Source organism: Astyanax mexicanus, chromosome 9 (genome assembly GCF_023375975.1).
Source record: "Astyanax mexicanus isolate ESR-SI-001 chromosome 9, AstMex3_surface, whole genome shotgun sequence".
NCBI classification, from domain to species: Eukaryota; Metazoa; Chordata; class Actinopteri; order Characiformes; family Acestrorhamphidae; genus Astyanax; species Astyanax mexicanus.
This window is the reverse complement of record NC_064416.1, coordinates 17,902,243-17,929,672: the sequence shown is the minus strand read 5'-3', so window position 1 is coordinate 17,929,672 and position 27,430 is coordinate 17,902,243. Positions and strand designations below refer to the sequence as shown.

At 38.5% G+C, this 27,430-nt stretch overlaps 2 protein-coding genes and 1 long non-coding RNA gene across 5 annotated transcripts in view; 1 reads left to right on the top strand and 2 right to left on the bottom strand.

The window, feature by feature from the left end:
- Positions 1 to 15,843, bottom strand: part of si:ch211-1e14.1 (UPF0606 protein KIAA1549) — a 54,080-nt gene extending 38,237 nt beyond the window's left edge. For both annotated transcript variants that reach the window (XM_022679599.2, XM_049483610.1), the window contains exons 1-2: positions 15,644 to 15,843; positions 13,274 to 13,503 (exon numbers count right to left, since the gene is read on the bottom strand). In XM_022679599.2, coding sequence (XP_022535320.2) covers positions 13,274 to 13,403 — 130 coding nt within the window. In that variant the 5' untranslated portion in view covers positions 13,404 to 13,503; positions 15,644 to 15,843. The remainder of the gene's footprint in view (positions 1 to 13,273; positions 13,504 to 15,643) is intronic.
- On the top strand, positions 14,870 to 18,636 carry LOC125804588 (uncharacterized). Its single transcript, XR_007440705.1, has 3 exons — positions 14,870 to 15,087; positions 15,803 to 15,997; positions 17,981 to 18,636. It is a non-coding gene; the product is annotated as an uncharacterized LOC125804588 (long non-coding RNA).
- The window catches only part of hipk2 (homeodomain interacting protein kinase 2), a 116,657-nt gene continuing 107,726 nt past the window's right edge, over positions 18,500 to 27,430 (bottom strand). For both annotated transcript variants that reach the window (XM_007250960.4, XM_007250961.4), the window contains exons 12-16: positions 26,710 to 26,886; positions 25,824 to 26,162; positions 25,328 to 25,575; positions 24,912 to 25,072; positions 18,500 to 24,490 (exon numbers count right to left, since the gene is read on the bottom strand). In XM_007250960.4, coding sequence (XP_007251022.3) covers positions 24,026 to 24,490; positions 24,912 to 25,072; positions 25,328 to 25,575; positions 25,824 to 26,162; positions 26,710 to 26,886 — 1,390 coding nt within the window. In that variant the 3' untranslated portion in view covers positions 18,500 to 24,025. The remainder of the gene's footprint in view (positions 24,491 to 24,911; positions 25,073 to 25,327; positions 25,576 to 25,823; positions 26,163 to 26,709; positions 26,887 to 27,430) is intronic.

The window sequence follows — 27,430 nt, the reverse complement described above, 5'->3', positions numbered from 1 at the left end:
CAACTATCAGTGAGAAATCTAGCTCAGAAAAAAACCCCACTAAAAATCCACTTGTTTTTAAATTTTAAATACAAGTTTAATCCAATAGCATCAGTCCAGTAAACATATCCTTGTATTTGACTTATTAGATTTAAACTCTGTTTATTATTCTGTTAATACTTTAAGAATATTAGGAATATAGATGACCTAGAAAGGGGGTAACATAATGCATTGAGCACTTATTTTACTATAGTGCAAGGCTTCTAACCTAAATATCAAACTAGACAGTGATGAAAAGTTGACAGACACCTCCCCTTCTATTTCACAACAGAGACTTCAAATCTGGCTCCGTCTAATTGCCCTGCACCAACACATGGAGTGATTTACATGAACCGCCCCAACTTTCATTATCAGAGCTGTATTACAAAGTCTTGCTCAGACGAACAGCTGTGCATCACACAATAGTAGGTCTATAGCCAAGGTCTTACTGCTGGGAAAACTGATATACCAATTACAGGCCCCCTTAATGATGTCATTTCCCTTCATTTGCCAGGCCACTTTTAGAGAGTTTCATTTGATGGTGGTGCTACTCCGAAAAAAAGGTGGGGGAGAAAAAAAGTCTTTAGTATTATTGCAAACTACTTTGTCCACACATGTTTCTGTTTTAGGCACATCCCCGTTGCGTGACTGCCTCTCCTGCTTGCTGGCAGACTCCCTGCTCACAGTCTAAAAGAACAATCAAGACATGTCTTCACTGACTTTCGTTTTATCTCAGCGAGTGCCTATGTGGGAAATGGCTATATTGTTTTTGCTGGATTATGTGGCAGAAGACCTACATTTTCAAGTTCAGGTACATCATTAAGGCCTATAATACAAAAACAAAAGATTTTCCAACACAAGTTACTCTCAGACTACAGGTTACTGTGTTAAACCATTATGCATGTCTTTTCTTTTGACAAAATGTGTTTTGTTGTACTTACAAATCACATCCCCAAATTAATCTTAGCTTCAAATATGATTTTGATGCTTCACTGCCCTGCAAAAGTGTGTGAATAGTGAAGAACAGTGTGTTTAATTTTGCAACCTGCAAAACCTGCACTATGAAACTGGAGAAGTGGGCAGGACAACACTAAGTTATACTTGTGTAAAATCCTGTAATATGAATCTACCTTCCCTCCTGACTGTAGGGGAGCCTAGGAAAAATAAACCACCACAAAAATCATTATTTCTGGATCACATAATACTGAATTACAAACAGTGCTTCGGATGTATCTAGCATATATTTGCAAAAAACATGCAACACTTTTCAGCTTGATTTGGAAATCCTTGAAGGCTGTAAGGCTGCTGGGTGCAGGATAAGATGAAATCACCTCTTCTGACACTGAACAGCACTTTGTTGTCTTATCAGTGGCTAAGTGCAGGGAAGGGCTGACACTTCCCGTACAGCGTCACGATACTAAACTAACAGCAGTGCATGTGTCTGACTGAAAGTAAAGCTAGGAATTGAAAATGCTCGCTTTAACATTAGCAATACATGGTTTAAACCACCATAATACTCTGTTGCAACCAGCAGTAAACTAAACCAGGGTTCACCTGGGACTGGACTGATACTCTTGAGTTTTGGTGAACCACAGTTTGTTTGGAGTCTGCACCAAACAAGGCAAATTGAATAAATTGACTTTAGATATTTATACTGGGTTTTTTGCACTATGAAAGAAACACATTAAGCCTGGGAAGGACTAAGGAAAGGAGCATGACTGTTTTAAACACAGAATGTCTGTTATCTAAAGATTAGATTACAGCACACAGCACAGCACACCAAATGCTGTTTGTCTGACTGTATTGATCTGTGTGTTTGCGATTGAGGTCATGTCTGCTCCTCGTCACACAGTAAACTCCCTCTTTTCCTGCCTGCTAAAGGTAATGCACTTCCCACAGGAGCACTGATGACAGAAAGATAAATGCAAAAGCACAGAAACAGGTATAGTTAGGGGATAGAGAGTGAGTGAGAGAGAGCACTGATGAAGGAGGAGGAGGCCGGCTTATGCTGGGATGGTCTCCAGAGCAGCACTCCGCACCATAGTTGGTGTATTGTGTAATTCACAAGAGAACACTCAAGTTCTCTGTGTGTTTCCCCCACTCCCTCAGACGTCTTCAAAAGACAGGAAGGCTGGAAGTGTAACTGGAGAGGCCCTGAAGACTGTGTCACTCTGCAGGCTTTTAGCTGGACGCCACTTACACACACAACTTCTGGAGCATTCCCCACACACAATCACCTAAAGTGCAGTATACCTCTGAATCTGTAGTCAATCAGTCAAGACACATTTGTTTGGTGTCCTAAATTTGCTTTTGTAGACACTACAAAAGTTAAAGTTGCTAACAATGTGCTAAAAATGCTTAGATACATTTTTCCAACATTTCAACATATTACAATATAATCGTAGACTATTTTTCCACTACAGTCCCGAGCGTTTTTGAGCATGGAGGGTAGTGCTGTGCAATTTTAAGCCGGTATGCAATTGTCACATACCCCGGTGCCATACTGTAGAACAGCACCACCAAAGAAACATGCGGGTGTTCAAATACTGTCACTCTAACTCTTTTAGAAAACACTGGCTTTCATTGAAAATATACTTCAAAAAACATCAGACTGTTTTATGGTCTAAATGATTTGTGCATTGTGAAAATCAAACCACTCTGTTCAACTCTACAGTTTTTTGACCTCTTGAACACACGACTCAAAAAAAAACGTTGCCCAATAGGTTTGAGCATGATCTTGTGAGAAATTATTGTGGTTAAAGGGTGATGTAAGGCAAGACACAATGCAATAATAAATCCTCTAACCATGTGGAAATTACCATAATGAGTGTCTTTCTGCTTTTTTTTTAAATTGCCAACAAATAATACAATAAAATAAAGTGAGATCACTGATCAAATAAATTAGATTACAACTAAGCACACACACATACTTGGACAAGGTAATCCAGCACTGGAAACATTAGCTTTGAAACATGTAAAAAGACAAACAAAAAAAAATTAAACTGTGTTATTTGTTGTGTCCACATTTCATTAGGGAATAGAAATCCCAATAAAATGCACTCTGCTGGGATTGCACCATCTGGTCCAAGTGAGTCAGTCCAGCCGTGTGTTGAGGCGTACAGTGATCGTAGCCCAGTGCAACATGGCCTCAGCGCCAGCCTTCTGCCAGGCTCTGCCCATTACCTTAGGCACAGTTCATACCAGCTTGTATTTACTGAGTCCGTCACAGAATCACTCCAAAATCATTGTTCGTGTGCTAAAAGTTTTGTTTCCTGTTCATGGATTTATGGATATATAAGTAGATTTTGCAGTCCTTAGGTGAGCAATCAGGTTTTACCCATCTTTAGGAGTTAAATAGTATAAATTATGACAATGAAATGACAAAAAAAGCAAACAGTCATAAGATTTGGGTATTTATAGACCTCTCTGTGAAAGAGTATTTGTAAGTTTCTGGTAATGTAAACAAATTGCTTTTGAATTTTTGAGCACACTGTTTTGTTAAATTTTGAAAACTGTCAAATGCAGAGAGAGTGATTACATCTGACAAACCTACAAGGTCACTCTTTTTTTTTTTCGTATAAAAAAAATCTATTTTACTTTGCAGAAATAGTCATGCCAAGAGATTAATGGCATTTATTTTTTTCCCCTCCCAACATAAACTTTAACTTAAAAGAAAAACCTATTTGGGACTGCTGCTTTAAATAAATATTATTGGCAAAACACTAAGGGTCATGTAGATCAGTCAACAAGTTTTCATTTAAACTTCATTTAAAATAATGAAGTCAACAAGTGATGGATATGTCACTTACTGTTTTCTCTCAGATGTCTGACTCTAGTTTAAAATAGCCACAAAGTTTCTGTCTGACTGCCCTGACACAGAAACAGTGTTATCTCAGACTCCCAGGCCCTTACTCACACTCTTCTGCTTTCCCCAGGTTTGATTACCAACTAAAAAAGACCAATTCTTATCCTGAAGAGCTGCTACTATTGTACACTGTGCAGGACAAGCAGATAGGAAACAGAGTTTTAGGGCACGGCCTTACAGATAACATCCTGGAACTAATGGTGTCGCCTTAGACAAGTGACGTGCTGTATCAGCCCACGTAAAGCTGATCCAAACAAGACACTGGGTTTATCTGAATTGATCCCTGACGGAGCCAAGAATCTCAAAAGCTCTCCCATCAGTGGATGCTGAGGACACTGTCTTAGGCCAATTAATGAAGGAAAGTGTGATTAAAATGAGCTCTGAAAGGCGCTAGCATAATAAGAGTAATGGAGAGTACTGCAGGCCTAAAGGATCATAGCAGATGGAAAGAGAACAAACAGCAGTGTTAATTAGACTCTTTAGATCCCTTCATCCTGCAAATGCATTCTTGTTTGAGTCAGACCAACCAAATACAGAGCCTGAGCCAGAACCAACAGAGCCGCAAACTGGAAAAATAACAGTCTAAGAGTTAGTTTCAGATGTACAGTGTATGAGGGTTTCTATATCTGTGGTGTGTTTTCAGAGATCCTCTGGGAAATGATTCCCCAGTGTAGCTTAGAATTTTAGACTTCACCACTACTGCTTTTAGAATGTAAGACTTCTGAGTATAAGATCCTTCTGCAAAAAATAAATAATAAATTCACTGCATATTACAAGCACTAGGCTACATACATTTGATACGCTAGGGCAGGATGATTTGTCCAAAATTTTAAAACACAATATATTTCTTAATTTGGGTCAATACCATAATGATATGAACAGTACAAAAGCCATTGTTATTGAAATAATCTGGCACTGTGCTGACTAGGGCTGGACCCGAATATTCGGGTATTCGGATATTCGTTCGTTGAGTAGGTATTCGGTTTTTAATTTTGGTATTCGGATATTTGTTTTTTTTCTCCTTTCCAGAGTTCCACCTCACTCTAACCACTTCTGTTCTCGCGGGTCCCGTCAGAATATCTTGCGCGCGGGACAGAACTGAACTGTTATTGGCTGGAGCGGGAGTTTAATCCAGACGATGCGGGAGCAAATTAATAAATAGTTAAGAAAACTGTAATAATTGTAAAAAAAAAAAAAAAAAACCTAAAGAAAACTCTCAACGCGCAGGATGGACCGACACACACACGCACACACCGATGGTGTTTGGACTGGGGTAAGGAACGGGACCGCACTATTCAGCGCTGCTGTTTTAATAAATATATAAGTAAATTTGAAGCATTAAATGTAGTTTATTTAATTTATATTAGGAACGTGGGGCGGGAGCGGCAGAAATGTGTATGTGGCGGGCGGGCGCGGGATTAAAAGAAGCAATTTTTTTCGCGGAGCGGTAACGAGACAGAAACGCGGGAGCGTGGAAGAGTGGGTTTAAAAATCAGTCTCGCGCAGACCTCTATTATACATGATAAAAAAAAATGCAGGCTCTTCGAAACTGATTTATATAATAAAACGTAAGGGGTAATGTGGCAACAGTAGGGGCTAAATCGGTTACAAAAGCCTGGCCTACAAAAATGAATATAATATAATATATAATCTAATATAATTTAAAATGGTTTAAAAATATAAAATAATTTCTAAGCAAACGAAATATTTAATATTGAGCTTATAGCCCAAGTGCAAAAATACAAAATCAGTAATACGGCTATGCCCTGCACAATCCTTAAACCGAAATAGACCAAGTACAATAACGTCATTAACAATGACTTTCCTCTACTCTAATATAATTTAACATGGTTTAAAAATATAAAATAATTTCTAAACAAACGAAATATTTAATATTGAGCTTATAGCCCAAGTGCAAAAATACAAAATCAGTAATATGCCCTGCACAATCCTTTAACCGAAATAGACCAAGTACAGTTTACAATGACTGTCCTCTAATATAATTAACAATGTTTAAGAATATAAAATACTTCCTGAACAAACGTTTTTTTTGTTTGTTTTTTAAAGCAAATAGCCTAAGTGTGAAAACACAAACAGCAATTTACTGGGCTGGCTTGCGCAGCGGAGAAACCGTGCAGCAGCAGCCTCCTAGCCTGCTTACGCAGCGGATAAGCCGCGTGTGGGGCAGCAGACATTCCGGGATGAAAACACAAAGAAATCTGGGCTAAAAACACAGAAAAAATATGGGGTGAAAACACAAAAATCCAGGATAAAAACACCAAAAATCCGGGGTGAATATGTCTCGTCGGTCAGAGCAAATTGAACATTTTTCAGTGGATTAAAGGGGCCGTGATTTGCTTTTTTTTTTTTTTTTTTTACCTCTTTTTTTAAAAACGAATATTCGAATATTCGCTTCGAATCAGTGCCGAATATCCGGAGCTCAAAAAACGCTATTCGGGCCAGCCCTAGTGCTGACTGGATATGGTAAATTCTGCTGTTTGATAAAATATGTTTACTCTGGCCTTCAGTTATAAAAGGTCAGAACACTGGCATGTGACTGCCAGTTCAATGTGGCCCTCAGGCAGGATCTGAGTAATAATGAAACATTAAAAATGTGTTTAAAAAAAATCATATTACCAAGAACTGAAATATTTTTTCTATGGCAGTAAATATTTACATTGGATTAGTGTCAAGCCATCTGATCTTCCGTCATCCGCCTTTACTTGGGAAAATGCACCTACAGTCTACAATTAATCTTTTTGAGACCATACAAGAACACGGCACAATACAAACTTTCATACTTTGTATTCTTTTAATGAACTAAAAGCAGCCACTCCGTCGGGACAGTGCATTAAATCCCCTAGCTTCTGGCAAAAATCCTCTCTCCTCTACTGACCTGACCTTGGCCTTAAGTCAATGCATTCTCTGCAGACAAAGTCAAACCAGAGCACTGAAAAAAAAAAAACACACCAACTCCCCCTGAGCAATGAAAGCATTCAGCATCAAAGTGGCTGAATTCCAGCAGCTCCGCTGTCCCTCAATGGGATTTTGTTTGCTCGTGTGGCAGGCTCAGAAGCTGCCTGGGCATCGCTGCCCCACGACTTTTGATGAGCCTGGCAATGCTGATCTGCCCCCAGTACCAAAGGCAATGAATAATGAATGCTCTCATTGTCACCCTGAAACACATCAGGTTTCACATGAAAAGACACAACACTTGTAATTAGCCAGACGTTTTGCACAGAGATGCATGGCATTCTAAGAGGTCATCAATACAATATTGGAAGTTCTGAGTTAATATGGACAGTAACAACTTAAACCAATCTTCCTAACGTTGTTTAGGTCCTCTTCCCAGAGTTGGCCACTCCTACAGCATAAATGACGCAAGTAATCATTTGTGATTGGATCACCTAGGACACATGTTAATTAATTCAGAGTATCAACAGACCCACAAATTGTTTAGTTTGTCCATTTTGCTGCTCCAACACACACATTTCAAGAACTGACTGGCTGATGTATCCTCATTGACAGTTTACAGCCATTGTAACTAGATAATCAATGCTATTTATTTCGGTGTAAATTAAAACATAAGAATGCATTTGATTTCAAACATCATTAGTATGGGTTATACTGGGTTGTTACAACTAGCATCAGTGTCATTATGTGAGCTTAAAAAGTTCCTACTTTGTACCACATATTTACAATGTACATGTGGTAACGCCTTTATGGATAAATAGCAAATAAAAAGCATGCCAGGATAAGCCACTGACGAGAAAGGACGAGTTACATATTACGCAACTCATTAAGGCTTAATTCAGAGTGGAGCTCCTGCTTAATTTTGCAGCACTACGAGCAGGAATAGCCTCACCAACTCATTCGGAACATCTGCTGTCTCCATCAGCCCCAGGGGATGTGAGGCCACTTCTGCAGCTCAGCTTCACCACCTCCACGTGCTGCAAGTCAGGGGAGTTGAAAGCAGAGCCATGATAACTGTTGAGTGGATTAAAACATTGTGGATGACCAGAGGGAGAGAGTTTGCTTCTATTTAGAGGAAGCGGATGGTTTTAAGCAGGATCTTCTTTCCTTCTCTCATGCTGCCAGAGGACAATAGGCTTAATTTTAATTACTGGGGAGAAATGAGGAATTAATAAAAAGTACTGTAGAGACACTCAGCTTTGTGAAATAATCACTGCCAACAGCATTTCATTGCAAAGTTCTATTATAGTTGGATGGAAGTTTGTAGTTTAAAGTCATCAGTAGGTATGATGAAATTGATGAAACGGTCACTTGGGGGGACTATGAGACAATGTGGACTGCATATGTATGTGCTGCTATATATAGTTTTTTTATTAATTTGCCTTTTTGTCACCAAACAATATTAAATAGCCTAAATACTTAAAAAAACTAGTTACAAAACTACAATTACTAAACATTTACCCAACAAGTAGAGGTTTCTCCCAAAAAAAATGGTACATTTGTTGCTAGTCAACTTTAGAAAATAACTTGCTATAAAGGTTGCTAAATCTTGCAAAAAAAAGTCACTTTAAGTCAGTATAAATGATATGTTTTATGAAATTATTTGGCTGAACACCGTAAACAGCCAAAAGGTTCTATTCCTCGCACCTATGACCTAGGAACCTCCTTTGAGTTTAGTTTACTTCGGCCCAGACCCCCTTAGTTAGGAAGCAGGGGTCTTACAGCCTAGTTCATTTCCAGTAACAAAAACATATTTTAATTCATTCATAAAGAAAGGTCATGCATTTTATTTTTGTTACAGAAGCTCTTTGTTATAGAAATATTACTTACCAATGTAATTATTTTTTCTCTTTTTATAGAATAAAATATGCTGGTGCATACAGAACTCTTTATTGCACCTTTTTGAGGTGCATTTACTCAGGTATAAGTCACATGATGCAAGATCCATTTAACCAATGTGTTTTTAATTATTCCAATACACCAATATTCCAGTTTCAGTGTGCAGAAAAATGACTGCAGTGTCACAATGTTTTTCATACCATGCAGTCCTGTTTGACACTGATAAGATACAGGCAGAAAAGTGACCAGGGGCATAAACACCCCCACATACACACTACTGTAATCGAAGCTGGAGTATTGATTCACAGCTTATAACAGAGGTTAAAGATTTAATGAAACTGTGACACACTCTACCCCCCACCCCCACCCCCTGTGTCTTTTTCTTAAACAGTAGATCCAGGGCATATAAATCTAATGCAGGAACAATACTGCTTAACATTAATGCACATACACATTTAGCCAGCTCAGGAGATTAATCCAAATGTTGATTACAGAGAGATATCACTGATGTAAATCATTGTGAAGTATATATTTGGGGGTTTCCAACCTCATACTGTGATCTCTGCAGTGCTTTTCAAAATTGCAATTAGATTAAGCACCTGTAAGCTGTAGACTGTTGGAGGTATTAGAATGCATAAGTTTTATAAACCCGATTAAGCCCCTCATGAATATGCCCGTAGACAATTAACTAATGACAGTTTCCCTTTCATCCTCTTCCATAATACCAGGTGCATGTTTACTCTACTATTTAGTAAACAAACAATTTTTATTATCCTGCCCAGATTATTTTTTGGAATGTGACATAATCTACAATCACACATTTTTTGTATGATTTGCATACTATTTTGATTTTAAAAATAATTATTAAATAAGCACAATTTATGTTTGCCACACCTGCATAAATATAATCTTTATTGAAGGATAATCATTAGAAAACATTTCATGCATCCTCACCATAATTTTATCATCAGTATGTCTTTAAAATTTATACAGGTCTGAGAAATTGTACACATCCTGCAAACTGAAGAAGCTGAAACAGACGTTATTTGGCCATAATCATAATCAAAGGTATGCTTAGAGAAAATTTCATGAATACAAAGCTTGTCCACCTGTTAAGCATGGTGGTGAATGGGTTTGTTATAGTCTTTGCAAGGACAACATTTTACTGCGGGAGCGAGGACGGCAAACATATAGGCTACTAGCAAACTCATCCAAATGTAATGTAATGTCATTAAGATAAAAAATAACTAATGATTTCTACATCAGGATAGAATATTTATGCACCTCAAAACTGATCACCTAACAGAAGAAATTACTGAGGGTATGTCCATATATCAAATAGGAAGTGGATAACATAATTATAGGGACAGACCTACTACACAAACCTTTGCTTTCTTTTTTATTAGTTTGAAACTAAGGTGGAAATTAATTATTTTTGCAGTTTGAAAATCAGATCATCTTTTCCCCACTTCGTTATTAACAGTAACAGATATTTTGACCTGGTGTTCTCAAACTGTTAACTTGTACGGCACTGTAGAAGTTATTTACCATGGGAAAATTATGTATCCTGAAAATTCTGTTCATGGAGTGTAAAATCACCCCTCCCAAAATAAATAAATATATAAAACAAAACAACAAATTTCATGCAAAATTGTGTCCCAAACAGCCTTTATTTCTTCTACGCCTCTGCTGCTCGATCACTGCTGACTTCACAAACAGTCCCATCAAAACAGCGGAATAAAGCTGAACTGAACAGTGGGAGGTCTGCTTTGAACAGACAGCTGCCTAACTTTACTGAGGAGGTAGAGAAAAGTCAGTTACTCAAAAAAATAGGTTCTGCATCTCTTCCCATTTGCATATACTTGACAGAGCAATTTAAATGGTATTAACACAACACAAATAAACAATTCTCAGAGAATGCTAATGCATAGTTAACCGTAGATTAAGGTCACTGAATTCATACACTGAGTGCATACAGTCATTCTCTACTAATAGCAAGCTTGAACATTCTGCAGTTACTGCTATCATTTCCATGTTTGTATTGCATATTGGCTGCAATCTACACTGTTTCAACTTTGTTTCCATGTGCCATAATGATGAAACTGTGTATACAGTTTTATATAGGTCACATTTTTTAAGCTGCAAAAAATTGATTGTTACAAATTGATCTAATTTCTGCTTTTCGTAAACTCATTGCACGATTGGAATACCAATCTGTTGGCCAAACTTTCCGACAAAAAGTCAAAGATCTATTAGCAAAATACATATTCATGCCACTATTTAAACAAATGTTTTGAAACACAGCTTTATCACACACACTTAGCACCACTTGTCCAAATGTTACAAATGTAAACATTCAGCCAAAAGCTTGTGGACACATCTTTATTTGCCAAACATATTTGCATTCCACAATATAAGCACCATAGTAACCACCTAGCAACACCATAGCAACCAAAACCTAATACAGTAGCACTGCTGAAATGCAATCACAATCACAGTTTTCACAGCAACTGCACTCTCTAGTTTTGAGTGAAGGTCAGCAGGCATCTATGTTTGGAGTGCCCGAATGCCACATGGCTGAAAACAAAAATGAAAACCGTTGGCCAACTCCTCCCAGTCTTGAGGGAATGGTTTGATAAATGAAATGCTGGCCGTTGTTATTTTCAGAACATCTGAGCTGGAGGCCAATTGAAGATACCTTTTTAAACTAGGCCTACTTTTGGAAAAATGCAGCTTCCATAGTAGGGGAGAAGTGAACATACATCTGTGCAATCCATAATTATTAGCACTGTCAGACCATGCCATTCTATAAACACACTAAAAATGCTAGTTCTAGAACCTATACATTTCACAAGAACTTAGATTTAGGTCACTAGACGTTAAAACCTAGATTGCTGACATGTGGGAACACATCAATAAAGGCCCAATCAGGACAATTGCTGATGTTGCTACAGGTACACGCACTGGTTATGAAACAGGTTTCAGAATTGTAATTCATTGTAATTTTTATCTGTTCCAAAGGCAGGCATTTTAAATAGAATATAGTAACTCATAGTTAAATAATATAATAGTAAGCACCAAAAAAAACATGCACATTAAGCTAGTAGTAGGAGAAACCTTCCTTGTTAGTACTGAAAACATCCCACCACACCTGTGACTAACCTACTTCTGAAAAACAATCACCAGATATAGGTGATGATATGGAGTTGGAGGTCTTTTTTATAAGCATAAGATAAGATAATGCCAGAATATCATAAGGACATAATTAGATACTTGATTAATTCAAAATCCATACAAATGCTCACATACTCCAGTACACAAACTACCATCATCTTAGTAACTTTAAAGATTTAGGACAACCAGTGCCTTCTAAATCGACCATGTTGGAAATAGCAAATCTCTTCTCCAAACTGATAGTTAGGCCTAAGGCTCCATCATGCCTCGCCACAATAGCTGGCAATGACCAGAGGAACTGTCAACAGCTTCAAAACTGTTGAACCAGCAGAAGAGTACAGGGCACACTATAAGCTCCTTTAACCAACAGCAGAGAGCATCATAGGAGGAATGGCTTCTTAAACCATTGGCCAGCCATGCATGATGGAAGACTGGTTATACAAATGCTTAAAACTGAATCTGACCTGTTTTGGTCTATCCACCATGTCTTAATCCTCAAGACACATAAGACCCGTGAGGCATTTTTCAGCTTTACTAAAACAATAAAATAATTATTGGTCCTTCATAATGTAATCTTGTCTAGCTGCTGACAATGAAAGCCCATATTTGGAATCACTGCAAAACAAATAAATTATCCAAACCACGACCAAACCAATTAAAAAGACAGCAAAGTTAATAGCCATTCTAATAGCCACACTGTTTAATCCAAAGTCTGCTCATTGCAGCAAAAATTTATCACTGAGATTTAAGCGTATTCTACATTTATGGGATTTGTCAATTTAGGCTAATGATAATACAGGAGAAAGCGAATTACAAAAAATGTTTCCAACGATCCTTAATCAGTAGGGTGGTGTATAAATCTATTGTGGAAAATAAGTGCATTTATGATCGCCCTAATTTGTAGTGGAGAGCAAGATAATAAACAACTATTGTGCTGAGAATTAAGATCAACAGAGCCATCCACAAAGTAGAAGCATTATAGCAGAAACAACAGATGTCAGAAAAAGAACCTCATAACACATGTTCGCTCACTCTTTGCTTAAGTCTAAATCTCTGAAAAGTGCTTACCCTGGATGATAAGATATCATTCGCATTAGTAAGGTTGGGTTCTCAATCACCACTTCAACATTCACTCCAACAACATGGATGATAATCCACCAATCCATGGAACACAGTTTCCCTGTCCCATAGTCCTACCCTCTGGGTGCTTTATATCCTTCAAGCTGAGCCCTGATACTGAGCATAACCCATTTAACTATATAATACTTTTCTTCAGAGGCTATACAAGCTGAACTGTTGTCTGGATACGTTTGAGCCCTTGGTGCACCACAATACAGCCAATACTGTCATTAAGTGTTTTATTTTCTTCCCAACTACCGAAAGACCTTCATTCATAAAACTTACCCTCAGAAGGTGGGAGTGCAGTTGTCATGGAGACCACCATGAGCAGCCTCAGATAGAGCATGCAATGGTCTCTGTGCACGGAGGCTCGGCAGAGCCCCGTGAAAGCAGCTGCGAGCATCAGGCCCTCCATGTAGAGAGACTCATGATGGTATCTCCAAGGTTGTCAGGTAGAGAGGGGGTCCACTCTGTAGTTGCTCACAGATATCCGCCAGTTTCAGGTTTCAAACCAGCTGCAACCAAACCAAACACATGCTGTGAATGAGAAAGGGACAAATGGTTGCATGCAAAAACATCTAGATGGCAGAAACTAGTCCACCCAGTAAAGCATGCCATGCACTGAGACATTTAGGTTAGCTAGTAAAGAGGAACCTACATAGTTAGAACTGCAGGCATCACACAACACCTGTGACTACCATGATTTCCCTGCATATTCATAACAGCTCAATGATGTCAGCAAATCATGTACATTATCCTGCAAATAAGGTCATTGTATATTGGGCTTGCTTGAGCGTGCATGTTTTGTGACAGAATTGGATTTAAAGGGGCACTAAACTCCCTGATTTTTGGAGTAGTTTGGTGATGTATGGGTTTAGGGGCAAAGCAGGAGGAAGAGCTGATTGGCTGAGCTGCAGCAGTTTGTCTCTGATAGCGGTGAGATGCAGATGGTTTGACGTCACTCTGGGGTGGGGGGACTATTGATTGGCTGATCTGCATATTGTTAGCATACCAAAGTACTCATACCAAAGTACAGCATAGCATACCAAAGTACACATACCAAAGTACACATAATCCTCGCCTATAGCACAGTTGAACCTGTGAGGCCACTGCAGAGGCAAAAATTACCACAATAAAACGAGTATTTAAAGGTTAGAAAGGGTTTATTAAAAAAAATAAGAAGGGCTGGTATGGTTTAATTACTTCAAAGGAACACAATTTAGCTATTAAAGAAAAACATATGGTTCAGGGTTTAGTGCCTCTGTAATCTTATCTGCTCTACTTGATGCCAAACTCACTGTATACTTGCTTAAACTTGTAATATGATAAAAAAAAACAGAAAACTATAAGTAATATGTTTTTCTTAACATCACATTTGTCAACTTAAGCTCTATCTGGATTGGATTCGTTTCTCAGGGGGACTTCTGTGAAAAATATGGATCAGTTTTTAGGCTTTCTCGGTCACATGAGATCGTTCAGTAGCTCTTCCTTATCCACTTGCTGTTGTGTTAACATGGTTCTCCATGGAAACGCGCACCCAAAGTTTAATCACGCATGTGGCAGTGGACAAATGGCTATTTTAATTAAATGTGAGGTGACTAAACTCAGAGATCAGTAGGTTATTCAGTAGTTTACTGAAGTAGGTTACCCCCATAAAAGAGGGTTTTATTTGCAGTTCAGACCAAATGATCAAATGTTTAACATAAGAAATAAATTAGTGACAATAGTATGTTATGCATACAATACATAGTTACATATGAATATATATGGTGACTGGAGAATTAGGAAAAGGGGGTCTTGGTGCTACCTCCCTCCTGAGATGAGTTTTTGCAGGGTGGGATGTCTGGCACTGGTTGCCCATTCCGCTGTCCATGCTGCTGCCAGCCAGAGCTGCGCGAGCCTGCATGCGCTGGAGCGCTGAGCGCGAGCTGCACAGTTCCTTTGTTCCATCGCGCTGCAGCGTTCGTTTAAATTCAAATTGTATTTAAACTGTAACGGATTAATTATAGACTAACGGAATTAACGGACGCCTGCGGGGGAATAGAGCACGTCTAGGGACAGCTAGCGAGCTTGTTACACTAAAGCTACTAAGCTAATACGTAGGTACAGTAGTTTGGGATTAGGCTAGGTGTTGAAGGGATGTTGTACGGCTGATTAACCGTAATGTGGGACTAAAACTGCCGGCTAGCCTCCCTTAGAGCCATTTTACCCCTCACTAACTACTGTGTAGGGCGAGCGAGAAATAACTAACCTAACCTGTTAGCGAACTAGTTAAAAACACTAAGCCAGTTCTATATGACGTTAAGTTACTGGTTGCTAGCTAACTAGCTACGTTAGCTAGCTAACTATATCGTTTAAAGCCACCCTGACAGCAGCAACGGTTGTCATCCAGTAGTAGTGACAAGTAGCTAGCTAGCAGCCTCATGTTGGTGTAAAATAACCAGACTACTGAGTATTTTTTGTAGCTAAACGCAGCTAGCTTACTAGCTAGCTAATTAACTGCTAATTCTCTGCTCTAGCTAACCAAACGCTCAAAAACGAACGACAGACGAAGACACTAGCTGGGCTATGTTAGCTATCACCCACATACACACTCAAACACGCTTCTGTAAAATCTTCGCTGGCTAACGTTAGTTAATATCCAACAGCCCTTACCTTCACTGGAAATGAACGGGGCGTCCGTATAACGTTAGGTCGACGTATTCCATAGCTAACCCAGTTAATAGGTAGTTATTGGGTTTTAGCTCAGGGTCCAAACAAAAGTTTCTGTTTTTCCATGATCTCCAGACATAACGGGATGTTTTTTATGGATAGGTGCCTGATTCCTGCTCTCTCTATCCGAGCATCCTTCCCTCCTCCCCCTTCACGGGCCTAATGTGGAGATTTATTCCGATGAGCTGCACGGCTATTGGTTGAAGGCGCTGTCCATCACTCTCCGGGTTTGGTTGACTCCCCCAGTGGCGTCCACGCTTCCACGGCAACGCAGGCTTTATAAATAGGGCTTAGCAGGTATACCACATGAAGTTGCACAGGTCATTTAGCTTGATGGAAATTTAATGGAAGCCTATGAAAGCCCATTCCCGCAACCTAAAAAAAAAGATCCAGCACACAAGTAAACTGCATCTCATTATTTTGAGAAAGTAAGTCGTTATTTTGAGATAGAAAGTCATTATTTTGAGATAGCAAGTCATTATTTTAAAATACTATCTCAATATTTTAAGATACTTAGTCATTATTTTAAGACGTTTTTTCTCTCCAGTGAAGCCTTACTTGAGGTAGTAAGTATATTTTGACATAAGTCATTATCTTAAAACAGTTAGTCATTAGCAAACAAATCTCAAAATAATGACTTACTATGAGAAAGTATCTCTGAATAACGACTTACTGTTTAAATGTATGACTTACTATCTCAAAATAATTAGATAATAATTAGAAAATAGTTCATTAGTATCTCAAAATAATGACTTACTATCTCAAAATAACAACTTGATTACTATTTCAGAATAGATAGTGTCTCAAAATTATGACTTACTATCTCAAAATAATTAGAGAGCAGTTCCAAAAGATCTACAGCTTTTTAAGAAGCTGGTTTAATGTTGGATGCATGATGATGATACACTATATGGTCAAAAGTATTGGGACACCGATACTTATTCATTAATTTACATTCAAAATCAAAAGTATTAAACAAGAGAGATAAAGTAGAGCTTATTACTGTCCAGAAAAAATCTACTAGATTTAAGAACACTGCCATGAAAAGTTAATTGCATTCATTCATGCTGCAGCAATAGTGGATTAGTGGATTCAGAGTATTGGATGGTCACCACCCCACCTCATTCCCATCTCCTCAGCTTTCCAAATTTTTATTTCTCCAACTCTGTGACAATTAGTTTCTTGCAAATAGTCCAATTATATTGGCAGTACTTCTCAGCAGTAATCTTAGTACTTCTCTAGCCTGCGTGTGCATTTGCACATCTGTCTTAGCAATGGATACAACTTAAAGTAGATGAATGCGATTTAAAACTTAGAAGGAGTGTCACAAACATTTGGACATAGTGTATCAGGTTGTGGCTAATATAGTAGAAGCATAATGTCCTACAAAGAAAACTAATTTGCGTTGGTACAAAACATTTTTTTTTTTTTTTTTTACTTTTTGATATAATGTGAACTGGGCAGTTGTTCTTTATACTGTATCAAAAATGAATGATGGGGCAATATGTATAATTTCAAAATTATTTAAATCATATTTACTTTGACACAAGCAGGGCTAATGGAATAATAATAATAATAATAATAATAATAATGTATTTATTTAATGAATGTAATGTTTAGTTTAAACACAAAGGAAGAATTACTACAGTATATTTAATTATTACATTATATTGACTAATGTTGCCACCTAGTGGTGATGAAAAGTATGTACAAATGAGTGAATAAATTTGACTCATTCAGTTAAACTAATTAATGTAGGAATTACAACATTATGCATAAGCATCCTTGATAAATCAAGCTACACGATCGAATATCAAATGTTCTGCAACTAACACTATTGCCTGACAAGTCTCCAGGACTCGTCAGGCAGTTTAACTAAGGTGATTAAGGTGATGTCTGGCCTCATGCTTTTGTGGATTATGGTTTACAGGTAATTTTCATGATTCACATGCTTTTTCTGTGCTATATGGCAACATTTTTTTTTTTGTACAAAAAAATTATTGAATATAAACAATACAGTGTATTAGTTTTTCAGCACTTAAGCTCTTGGTGTGGTAAGTACAGTAATCAGTCATAACATTAATATTGTGCAACTAACACAAAGACAGACAAATTAAAAACATTGATTATCCACTTACAATGTAGTGGAATCCACAAACAGGATCTAGTCTCATCCTACAGAAGAGCTAATGTAGAACAAACTGCTGAAGAACATAATATGGATGTGTCTTATTGCATCACAAAGTGGTAAACCAACCAGCATATTCTTTTATATTTCAGATTCATATTTTGGATGGCAGATCTGCACACTCTTGGTATTTTCTCAAGAGCTTCAAGAGGTAAAGTCACCTGGAATCGTTGTCTCAGTGTCTTGACAGCGTTCCTGGAGGTGCCTCACACTGTGCTTCAGCTTATCCCAAACCACCATCTCAGTTGGGTTTAGTTCAGGGAGTTGTGGAGGCCAAACACTTTTTTGTTTACTACATAATTACATGTATCCCTTAATTGTTTTACATTTTAATTTTAATCTACAATGTAGAAAAGGAATTAAATTAAAAAATAATGAAAAATCACTGAATGAGAAGGTGTGTCCAAACTTTAGATTCATACAGTACATATTCAGTTAAGGAGGCTCCACACACATCCTGCAGGTCAATGTAAAATTCTTTAGCTTTCATGGGACATGGGTATGTCAGGGTATTATTATGTTTAAAAATAAGTAAACATGTTCACAAATGAAGCATATTATGATAATTTACAGTAATCACAGAAAACAGCATTATGAAACAGGGAGAGCAGTGCCGTGACTTAACAGTTTAATGTAAATTCAAGACAAAGTGTGATTACATTTCTACACATATACAATATGCATATGTGAGCATACAAATTCTCATTAATAACTCGATTCACCTCGGAGACCGAAAAAATGATCAAAAGTAACAGTGAATAACAAGCTATAACATAGTTCACCACAATGCAAGCCCCTTCTCACCCTACAGTTAGTAAATAGAACAGTTAAAATAACTATATTCTTCTATCACCCAGATGTTTGTTAAAATCCTCCATAAATTTACACTGCTATCATTAGTTGTCGAAGCCTAATATAAATTCACTCAATTTTTCTACAACGAAAATTAAGAGAAACACACAACATCTTAATGGTAACACAAGCGCTTAGTAGCAAGTCCTCAACTTTTAGGAGTTAAATCATTCTTCTTATTATTATATTCATTTTTAACATTCTATTAAGCCAGTAAAATATCCATTCTCATAACATACTTAATATTAGTCTAAGGTATAGGGTACACATAGCGCTACATTAACAGATTGAAATAATAAGACATCACACTCTTCAAATCCCCAATAAAGAAAGCTAAATAAAAATAAAAATAATAACAGAGAGAGCAAGAGACATCAACAAAGAAGTATACTTGGAAATACTGCAGCACACAATAGCTTTGACAACAACTAAATGAGATACACCATTGAGAAACCATACAGCAAAATCAGGGTCAGGGTCGGATGCTTTCTTAGGTCTTGAGACATTATAGAAAAATATTTAGTTTACATTTTATTGTGAACGTTGCTGTGCAAGTAGAAAAAATGTTCATGTCACAGATGGCTGCAGAAATGGCTACAGTGTGTCACAGCTACATAACAGATTACACTGGTGATTTTTGTGACAAACTGTTACTTCTTCATGACTATTTGTCCGTTTTGCGTTATCTGTACAGAGAGAATGTTTTATACTGTATGTATTACACTTTACCATAAATCACCATGTAAACTGAAGGTATAACAAATACAAAGAGCCTTTAGGGCTGGTGAGACAATCAGGTTTCAGTCAATGATGAGTTCACCCAACACAGAATCTGAAGGTTAAAATTACTCTAGAATTCGACCCCCACCTCAGGGTTAAAGGTCATTGCTTATTTTTTGGTTCTAAAATGGCGTATGGAAAATGGCCATATTGTAATATTTGGCCTCTTAGCACATTTGCACATGCAGAGATTAATGACTCCATTAAACCCATGACTGCTCCATGTCAGCTCATGCCCTGAAGAGAAAGCACTGTAAAACACAAAAAGCCGTAAGATTGTGGAAGTGCCACCAAAACCCAGTCAACTCCAAGTTTGTTTAGCAGTGTGTGCTTTACAAAGCTTCAGCTTTACATACTGATTGCATTATTTATGGTGATAGACTAGATTTTGTTGTATCAGCTACTAAAAATGCAAGTAGACACCTAAGAGGCCAACTGGCACTAGGAATGTTTTTCACGTTGGGGCAACAAAGGTTATTAATTGTGTGGAACGTTAAACTGGATACTCTTTTGGGGAAATGCAATAAAACAAAAAAGGGATACCACAAAGCCTTACAAAACAACCACTCTAAGAATGTTTTCAATTTGACAACCGCTTAAAGCTTCGAGTTGATAAGTTGAAAGGCAGTGTTTGACATGAAAATTCATTATTAGGAGGAGATTACATAAAACCATAATTAAAAAGATTTTTTGTTTTCAATTGTTATGTATATATAAAAGATGCTAACTTCTCAGGCATAGCACATTTTGGTAATTATAAGGTCACTGAATCTACATTACTGCCTACATTTCTTAAAAAGACACACATTGCATCAAAGCAGTACATCACAAAAGTAAGTTATTACTTTGTAGGGATCATAGGGCTTGTATACGACTCATTTAATGGCGTTTGGATGTGAACACTAACAAATGAAAGCAGAACAATAGGAAAATAAACATTAATTTGAGGAATTTAGAGAAAAATTGTCAAAACAATGTTGACAAGTCATGTTTTTCTTGTGGGACTTATTGCATTCTTTTTGAGGAACAATGTAAGAGTAACAGTAAAATCATGACAGTTCACACCCATTAGTAGTAATATGTGATGATATATAGCAGATGTTTTAATCTCACATTGTACATTCATTTTGTGCAAGTGACCACTTTGTAAAAGGTATTTCTCTAATGTATCTCATTCCACTCAAAGGTCACTAGGGAGCACAACCTAACTACTTTTTTCTTTGCTGTTTACCATATTCACTTTATAACACCAGTAAAGCTGAAAAATAAATTGTAGTGAAGAAGTGAAGAAAAAATGCTTTAATAAATGTTTGTTAAAGGGGGCCTTACTTTCCTTTAGATAAGATGAAATGGAGGACAAGAGAATTTAAACATCAAAAACACTGACCAGCTAAAAATTACAAACAAATTAGATGAAGACTGGATTCATTTATAATGTGTTCACGTGATTGAGTTTTACACAGTCTACTCATGTGTGCTGTGGATGTGTATATTCCTAAGACTGAACTGACTTTTCCTTTTTTCCTTCTCAGTTTCAGCAAGGGTCCTTTTTTGTGCATCACTAACATGCTGAACTTCTTTGGTGGGAACAAATAAAAGTATTAAATGACAGTCCCCCGAGTCCCAGTTTGGTCAGACAGGCCAGTGTACTGCATGAGTACTGGAGACTACAGACAGTGCAGTGAGAGACATAATGACTCCTTCAGGAATGGAATGTTTGTACGTGGTTCTGATATCAGAGCAACCTCTCTCTCAGTGTGCAGGAGCCAGTGAGCCTAAACCAACCAAATATTGCCAGAAAAGCAGTGGGCATCCCAGCAACCACGCAAACTGACAAGATGTTAATGATGTCCATCTGAGCTGAAATTGTTGGAACCTCAGCCTATGCTTTCTACAAAAAGGAGGCTTTCTTTGCACAGGTACTTAAACCTAAATGTATACTCAACATCCCTATAACTTAACAACCACTAAACAGAAATATGATCTTAATGTATAATAATAATAATAATAATAATAATAATAATAATAATAATAATAATAATAATAATAATAATAATAATAAAACAAAAAATGTCCACTAAAAAACACCCATGAAAATTATTGCAGCAATCTCTAAAATCTCTACACAAAGTATCTGTAGCATAGCATGATACAAAAAAAATCTCAATGAAGAAACACAACCACTTCAAATGCAAGTACTATGGCATGACATGAGAGGGGAAAAACAAATGCGTTCCCATAAACACATGCATGTGCCCTCTATGTAAAGACAAAATTAATACCACGAACGTAAATGAAATCATTGGCTAATAGACAAGATGATGCAACTCAAGCAGCAAAAAAAAAAAAAAAAACATTGGCCCACAAATTCTTCAACATATCAGCTATCCCTTTCTCTCAAAGTGATATACACTATCTAGCACAAGTGATTCTGTAAGTACAATGAAGAGAAACAACAAAATAACATGGTTATTTCGGCACTATTCTTCCAGGTGTACACATTTAGTGGTAGGCTTCAATTTCTGCAGGGAAGCTGTGAGGATCACAGTCTTTATAGACTGACCCTGCTGAACGATGCCTCAGATCAGAGTATGGTGTGCATTCATGCAGTGCCTCCTGTAGCGCAGCCTCCTCCAGGTTCTACGTGCTCAAAGCCAACATGCTATTCTCTTTAAGATGTGGAATTTAGGCTTTCTTCACCATCCTACAATTCCCATCCAAATCCAGCCAGTGCCATCTTTTAGCACCTTAATCACGCCTATCCCTACCTAGACCCGCTCTCTCACCCTCCCAAGGTTTACTGTTTCTACACCATTTTCTGCACCAGGCTCAGTGGGGCCCATCAAGGCCTCTCTCTCTGCATACACTCCCAACTCTTCTGACCTCCTTTAAATGCCTGGCATGCTGTACCTGGACATCATACAGAGTTCTACTTCTCCTTTCGCAGATGATATTCAGATCTTTGTCCTCAGTTCAGAATTTTTTTTCTGACTACTAACCAGACTTCATGTAGTAGCACAGATGTCAAATTAATAATGTGTAATGCTTACACATGACTTTTACACATGAATTCATCATCCTTTTATAACTAAAACGAACACAACCTAAATTCAGTGCCACTGGATGGGTATCAAGGCTTCTAAGACACAAAGCTAATAATGATACACATACTGTAGTAAACATACTATATATATAATATAGTAACAAATGTTACTAATCTTTACCAAATGACAACTTTGGTTCATTACCCCAGGCAAGTGTCTTCATCTAAAATGTTAAATAACCTCATGCACGCTAAACAAGAAGCACTGTTGTACAAGATGGGAATTTGTGTGGAATAATAATATACCTATAAATAACATTTAGGACTACGTTCACACCTGGAAGTCAAAAACAAAACACCTCAGACAAACGATGTTCAAATCAAGGAGCCAACTCTCAAACTAGTTTCTGTTGGTTCTAGAGGGTTCCAGCCAAGTAAACTGTCTTAATATCTGTAAGGCACTACGAGGGAACAATGATAAACCTAAGACTGTGGAGAATACATCGCACAAATGTGCAGAGGAAGGTGTACCACACACATGGCTGACGGCAGCATACACGCACACACTGACTTTTATGTTGTACATGCTTGTTATTACAACCACTTTGTGCAATCACATTTATAGAGGAGGAAAAAAAAATCTATTGGTATCAGAAAGGTTCTTCATAAAATAAACGGGTGCAGCCTGCTACATTCTAAAAAGGGGCTTAGCTAAATGTCCTACTGTATGACAAAACGTATTTTCTTGTCTAAATGCAAACACAAACAGAGAAAAGTCTATAAATACACTAGAAAGTTTTTGTCTATTTTGTCATATTTCCACAAGATCCTCCAGTTGTTGTCAGGAGAGGACGGCGGAGTATACACATACTCCTGACCGTGTGTGATTTGGAAATGTTTTAAGACAGTTCAAGGCCATCATTATTTTTTTCTTTGTAGAGCAGCAGATATCCGTATTTCACCTTTATCCATAGTTCTCATCCACAATGTGACCTCAGCTCAACAGTCACTGAATGCCTTTAAAAAATGAAAAAATTAAAAGAATAAAAACAAACCTTAGTTTAGCAAAACTCTCCATATCTCCCAAAAAGATGTGACCTTGCTGTAAAATAAACTGATCATGTAAAAGGAACAAAAAGTCTCAGATTTCCATGATAAGAGTAACAAGAAAATAAATGACAAAACAAAACTGAACTGGCCCTTTTGAGAGGAAAAACACTTGTATATAAAGAAAGCTCCATTGAAACTTTATCCCTCCATTATATTCCCTCACAGAGTACTCTTCAACTTCTTTTTCTTCTTCTTTTTCTTCTTCTCTATCAGCATCTTAATTGTCTTCAAGTTTAAGCGTGTCAGGGGCAGGGGACAGGTTTGGGGTGTTTAGGCTTGAGCTTGTCTCTCTGTCTCTAGTGGAGGGGTAGAACGGTAAGCAGCGGTAGGCTAGGCTCCAGTGTTTTCGGCTCTAGAGGTAAGGGTACTGGTTCATCTTGGTGGGGCTCAGAGGATATCCAGTGTAGACAGTGGAGGCGGGTGAAGCGCTGATGTATGTCTGGTGGGCAAACTGGGCCTGGTACTGGCTGTGGTGCAGGGTGGGCGAGGGCAGGACTCGGTGGCCCATGCTGACGGGCACCTGGTGAACGATGCCCGGCGGGTAGCTGGCATGCTGGACAGCATGGCGGGCTGAACCCTGTGAAGCCACCAGGTGTGCCACAGTGCCGGTGGAGCCCAAGGCAGCAGGGGCTGTGTAAGTGTATAGGTGGGGTTGGCCAGACAAATGTGTGGCAGCTAGGTGGGGGTGCACGTTGGTGCTGTGAGAGGGGCTGTTGTGGTGGAAGGAGTAGGGAGCCTGGGCAGCCATGGTGGGGGTGATGTAGGCCTGCTGCCGCCGGTGCCCTCCATTTCTTTCCACTGCCATGTGCTGCTGGGCCTAAAAAAACAGAGAGCACAAGGTTAAATGACCTGTCTTTTTTTTGTTTGTTTGTTTTTATTCTGAATGAATGCTAAGTTCCTGCTAAGTTTAAATGTTTGTATATGTGTAGATAATTTAGACTTGCCTAGACTGATAATCAGAGCTATACTTCAAACAGAGCTGAGCTGAGCTTAAAAGAGAAATCTGGTGGAAAATGGACTTCTGGTGTAGTGAATAATTTCATTTAGTAAGATTTTTTGTCGAATAACCTACGTCTGTTCACCCTTCAATGCCAATGCACCCAACAGGCTTACAATGCTAGCGAAAGGGGCATAGCATTGCCCATGCAAAGAAATCACTATTTTTACACAATTAATATTTAATCTCAATGTACAAGGCACTGAGAACCTTAAAAAAGCACGGTTTATCCACTCAGTACCTGGCTGAGATTGAGTGGCTGCTGCTGGAAGGGGTTTGGCCCAGCGCGATGCTGCCGATAAGCCCCGCCTCCAGGAATTCCTCCCGACAAATGATTGTTGCCAGACAGCCCTCCATTGGAGGACTTAAACTTGTAGGCAGAATTCTGGTGGTTCATAGTGTCTGTAATGATCAAAGACATGTCAGGAACATCTGGGGAAGTGAATAATACACACACATAGATGGAATGGAAAGCAATATGCATATCATTACATATAACACTAACAATCTAACAGACTTAATTTATGTGCCTTGATCTCACCAATGGAACATAGCTGCTTATACTGTGGACAGCAGTAAATTACACTGCAGTGGGTTTAAATGTATCTGTATCCTGTATCTTTAATTGTGAGCACATTTACTCTTTTGTTGTCTCACCAGGGTGAAGGCGGTCACACTCATTCAAGCTTTCGCTGGTTTGGGTCTTCAATGGGGGGATGATGATGGTGCGAGGATTTCCATTGCTGTAGTCATCCAACACTGCGGCCTTAGAGTCATAGTTGTTGGCGTTGGGGCCGCTGGGCCGGGACTGCACAGCATAGGGGCTGTTATTGCTGGAGTCAGAGTCTGGGGAGTCGTGGACAGTCACACAGCTGATAACGTTCTTCCGCTGCTTGGATGTCGTGCTGTGGGAAGGTCAGGAAGGTCAGATCAATGCAGTTAGACTTTATAACTTTTAAAGTATTGCTTCTGGGTACTGTCAACTAGCTCAGAAGGCTGTATTTATCACATTGCATCCTAAAACATTTATGATGCCTTTTGCTAAAAATACCTCCTACTCCTAAGAACTCAATCATTTCCAGACATTTCTCTTTATGTTCTCTGTTAGGCTAAGCTGGTGTTTTTACAGTGATTTTCCCCCCACCCTGCTGACCTGGTGTTGTTGGGCTGCTTGTGCTCGTCCTCCTCATCCGTGTCACTGCTGATGGTTATGATGCTGACAGCTGGGCTAGGGGTGTCTGGGATGACGATGGTTTGGCGTGGAGGGTTGTGTTGGGTATGTTGTGCATTGTGGTGGTCTCGTGTGGTGCTGGAGGCCTGCTGCTCTTCTCCCCACCCTGCTCCCTCTCCGCAGGCCTGGGGTGGGCCACAAGGGGCAGAGGGGCCGTTCTGCAGCACAGCACAGCGTGGAGGAGTATTCTCTTTCACACGCTTGGAGCGCTGAGGGGACACCATGGCCTGTGAGGAGGACACCTCATACGCAGACACATTCCTGCCACAAGAGAACAGGATTAGAGTTTCACAATGATAAGTTTGATGGAAATAGTTTAAAAGCAACAGTAATTTAGTAATTTAGAAAGAAATAAGAGAGTTGTATTGGGTCCAAAATAATAGATAGATCAATTATGTTCCACATAACTGCAGACAAAAGGGGTTTAATTAGAAGCCTGCAGCATCTAGCAGCAGGTGCAAGAGTTTTTTTGTAAAAGCCTAATCATAACTTCCACCTATCCTCACATTAAGGTGATATAAAATACTTGATCTGAAGCAGGTCTGTTAAAATTACAAGCATGAAATTAGTTAACAACTAATGTAATTGATGGTTATCAACACAGAAGGCTTCACTCTCACAGAAAGTTTGCAAAACAATACAATACTGCTGCAAATCAATAGAAGTGTCTGACAACTGTATTTGGCAAAACCGTGGCATGTTAAACAGTTTCTACAGAATGAAAACTGCAACATATTTTTTATTAAAACTAAACATTGCATATTTAATATTGTATGGTAGGTTTTAAAAAAATCAGTATCTTACTAACCTGCTGTTCATCTGGTGCTGCCTGTTCTTTTTTGAGGAATTATTGTTTGATGGCTGCCTCATAACATGAGCCACACCCACATTCAAAGGTTGCTGGGAGGGCAGGGCCACATGGCCAGCAAGCAAGGCTGGCTGCTGCATGATGGGATTGTAATGACTCCCATGGGGATGGGAATTCCTGCAAAATTATAGCAACATTTTCTTGTTCATAGTATATACATAGTAAACATGTGCAAATATTTGCATCTCTGATAGTCTTCTTTAAGATACAATGGTTGAAACTATGTGGACAAAAAATATATTTTCTTAAAAAAATAAATTCATAAATCAAGTGTTTTAAAAAGAGTTTTTTCAGCTTTTGTAGTAGTGACTGTCTCCTCTGTTCAGGAAAGGCTTTCTACTATGCTATGTTTAGGAGTCGTGCTGTGAGGATTTGATTGATTGCAGTGAAAAGTTATATTCTATTGGCAGTAGTTCTCACACTAAAGGAGTGTAGGGACCACTGCTTACAAAACCAAGTCAAGAAAAAGTGCTATATTGTGTGGCCACTAGAAGGCAGCAGCGCTTGCAGTAGACAGTGTAGAGTGACAGCAGAGGGATGGCTCTCAGCGGAGATATGTCTGACTCTGCAGTGGAAGTGCGACACTTCTGCAGCCGGGCTACTGAGGACAATGGAGCCCTAAGGGCTGGGCTGAAGGCTTAGAGCTCCTGTTCTCTACACA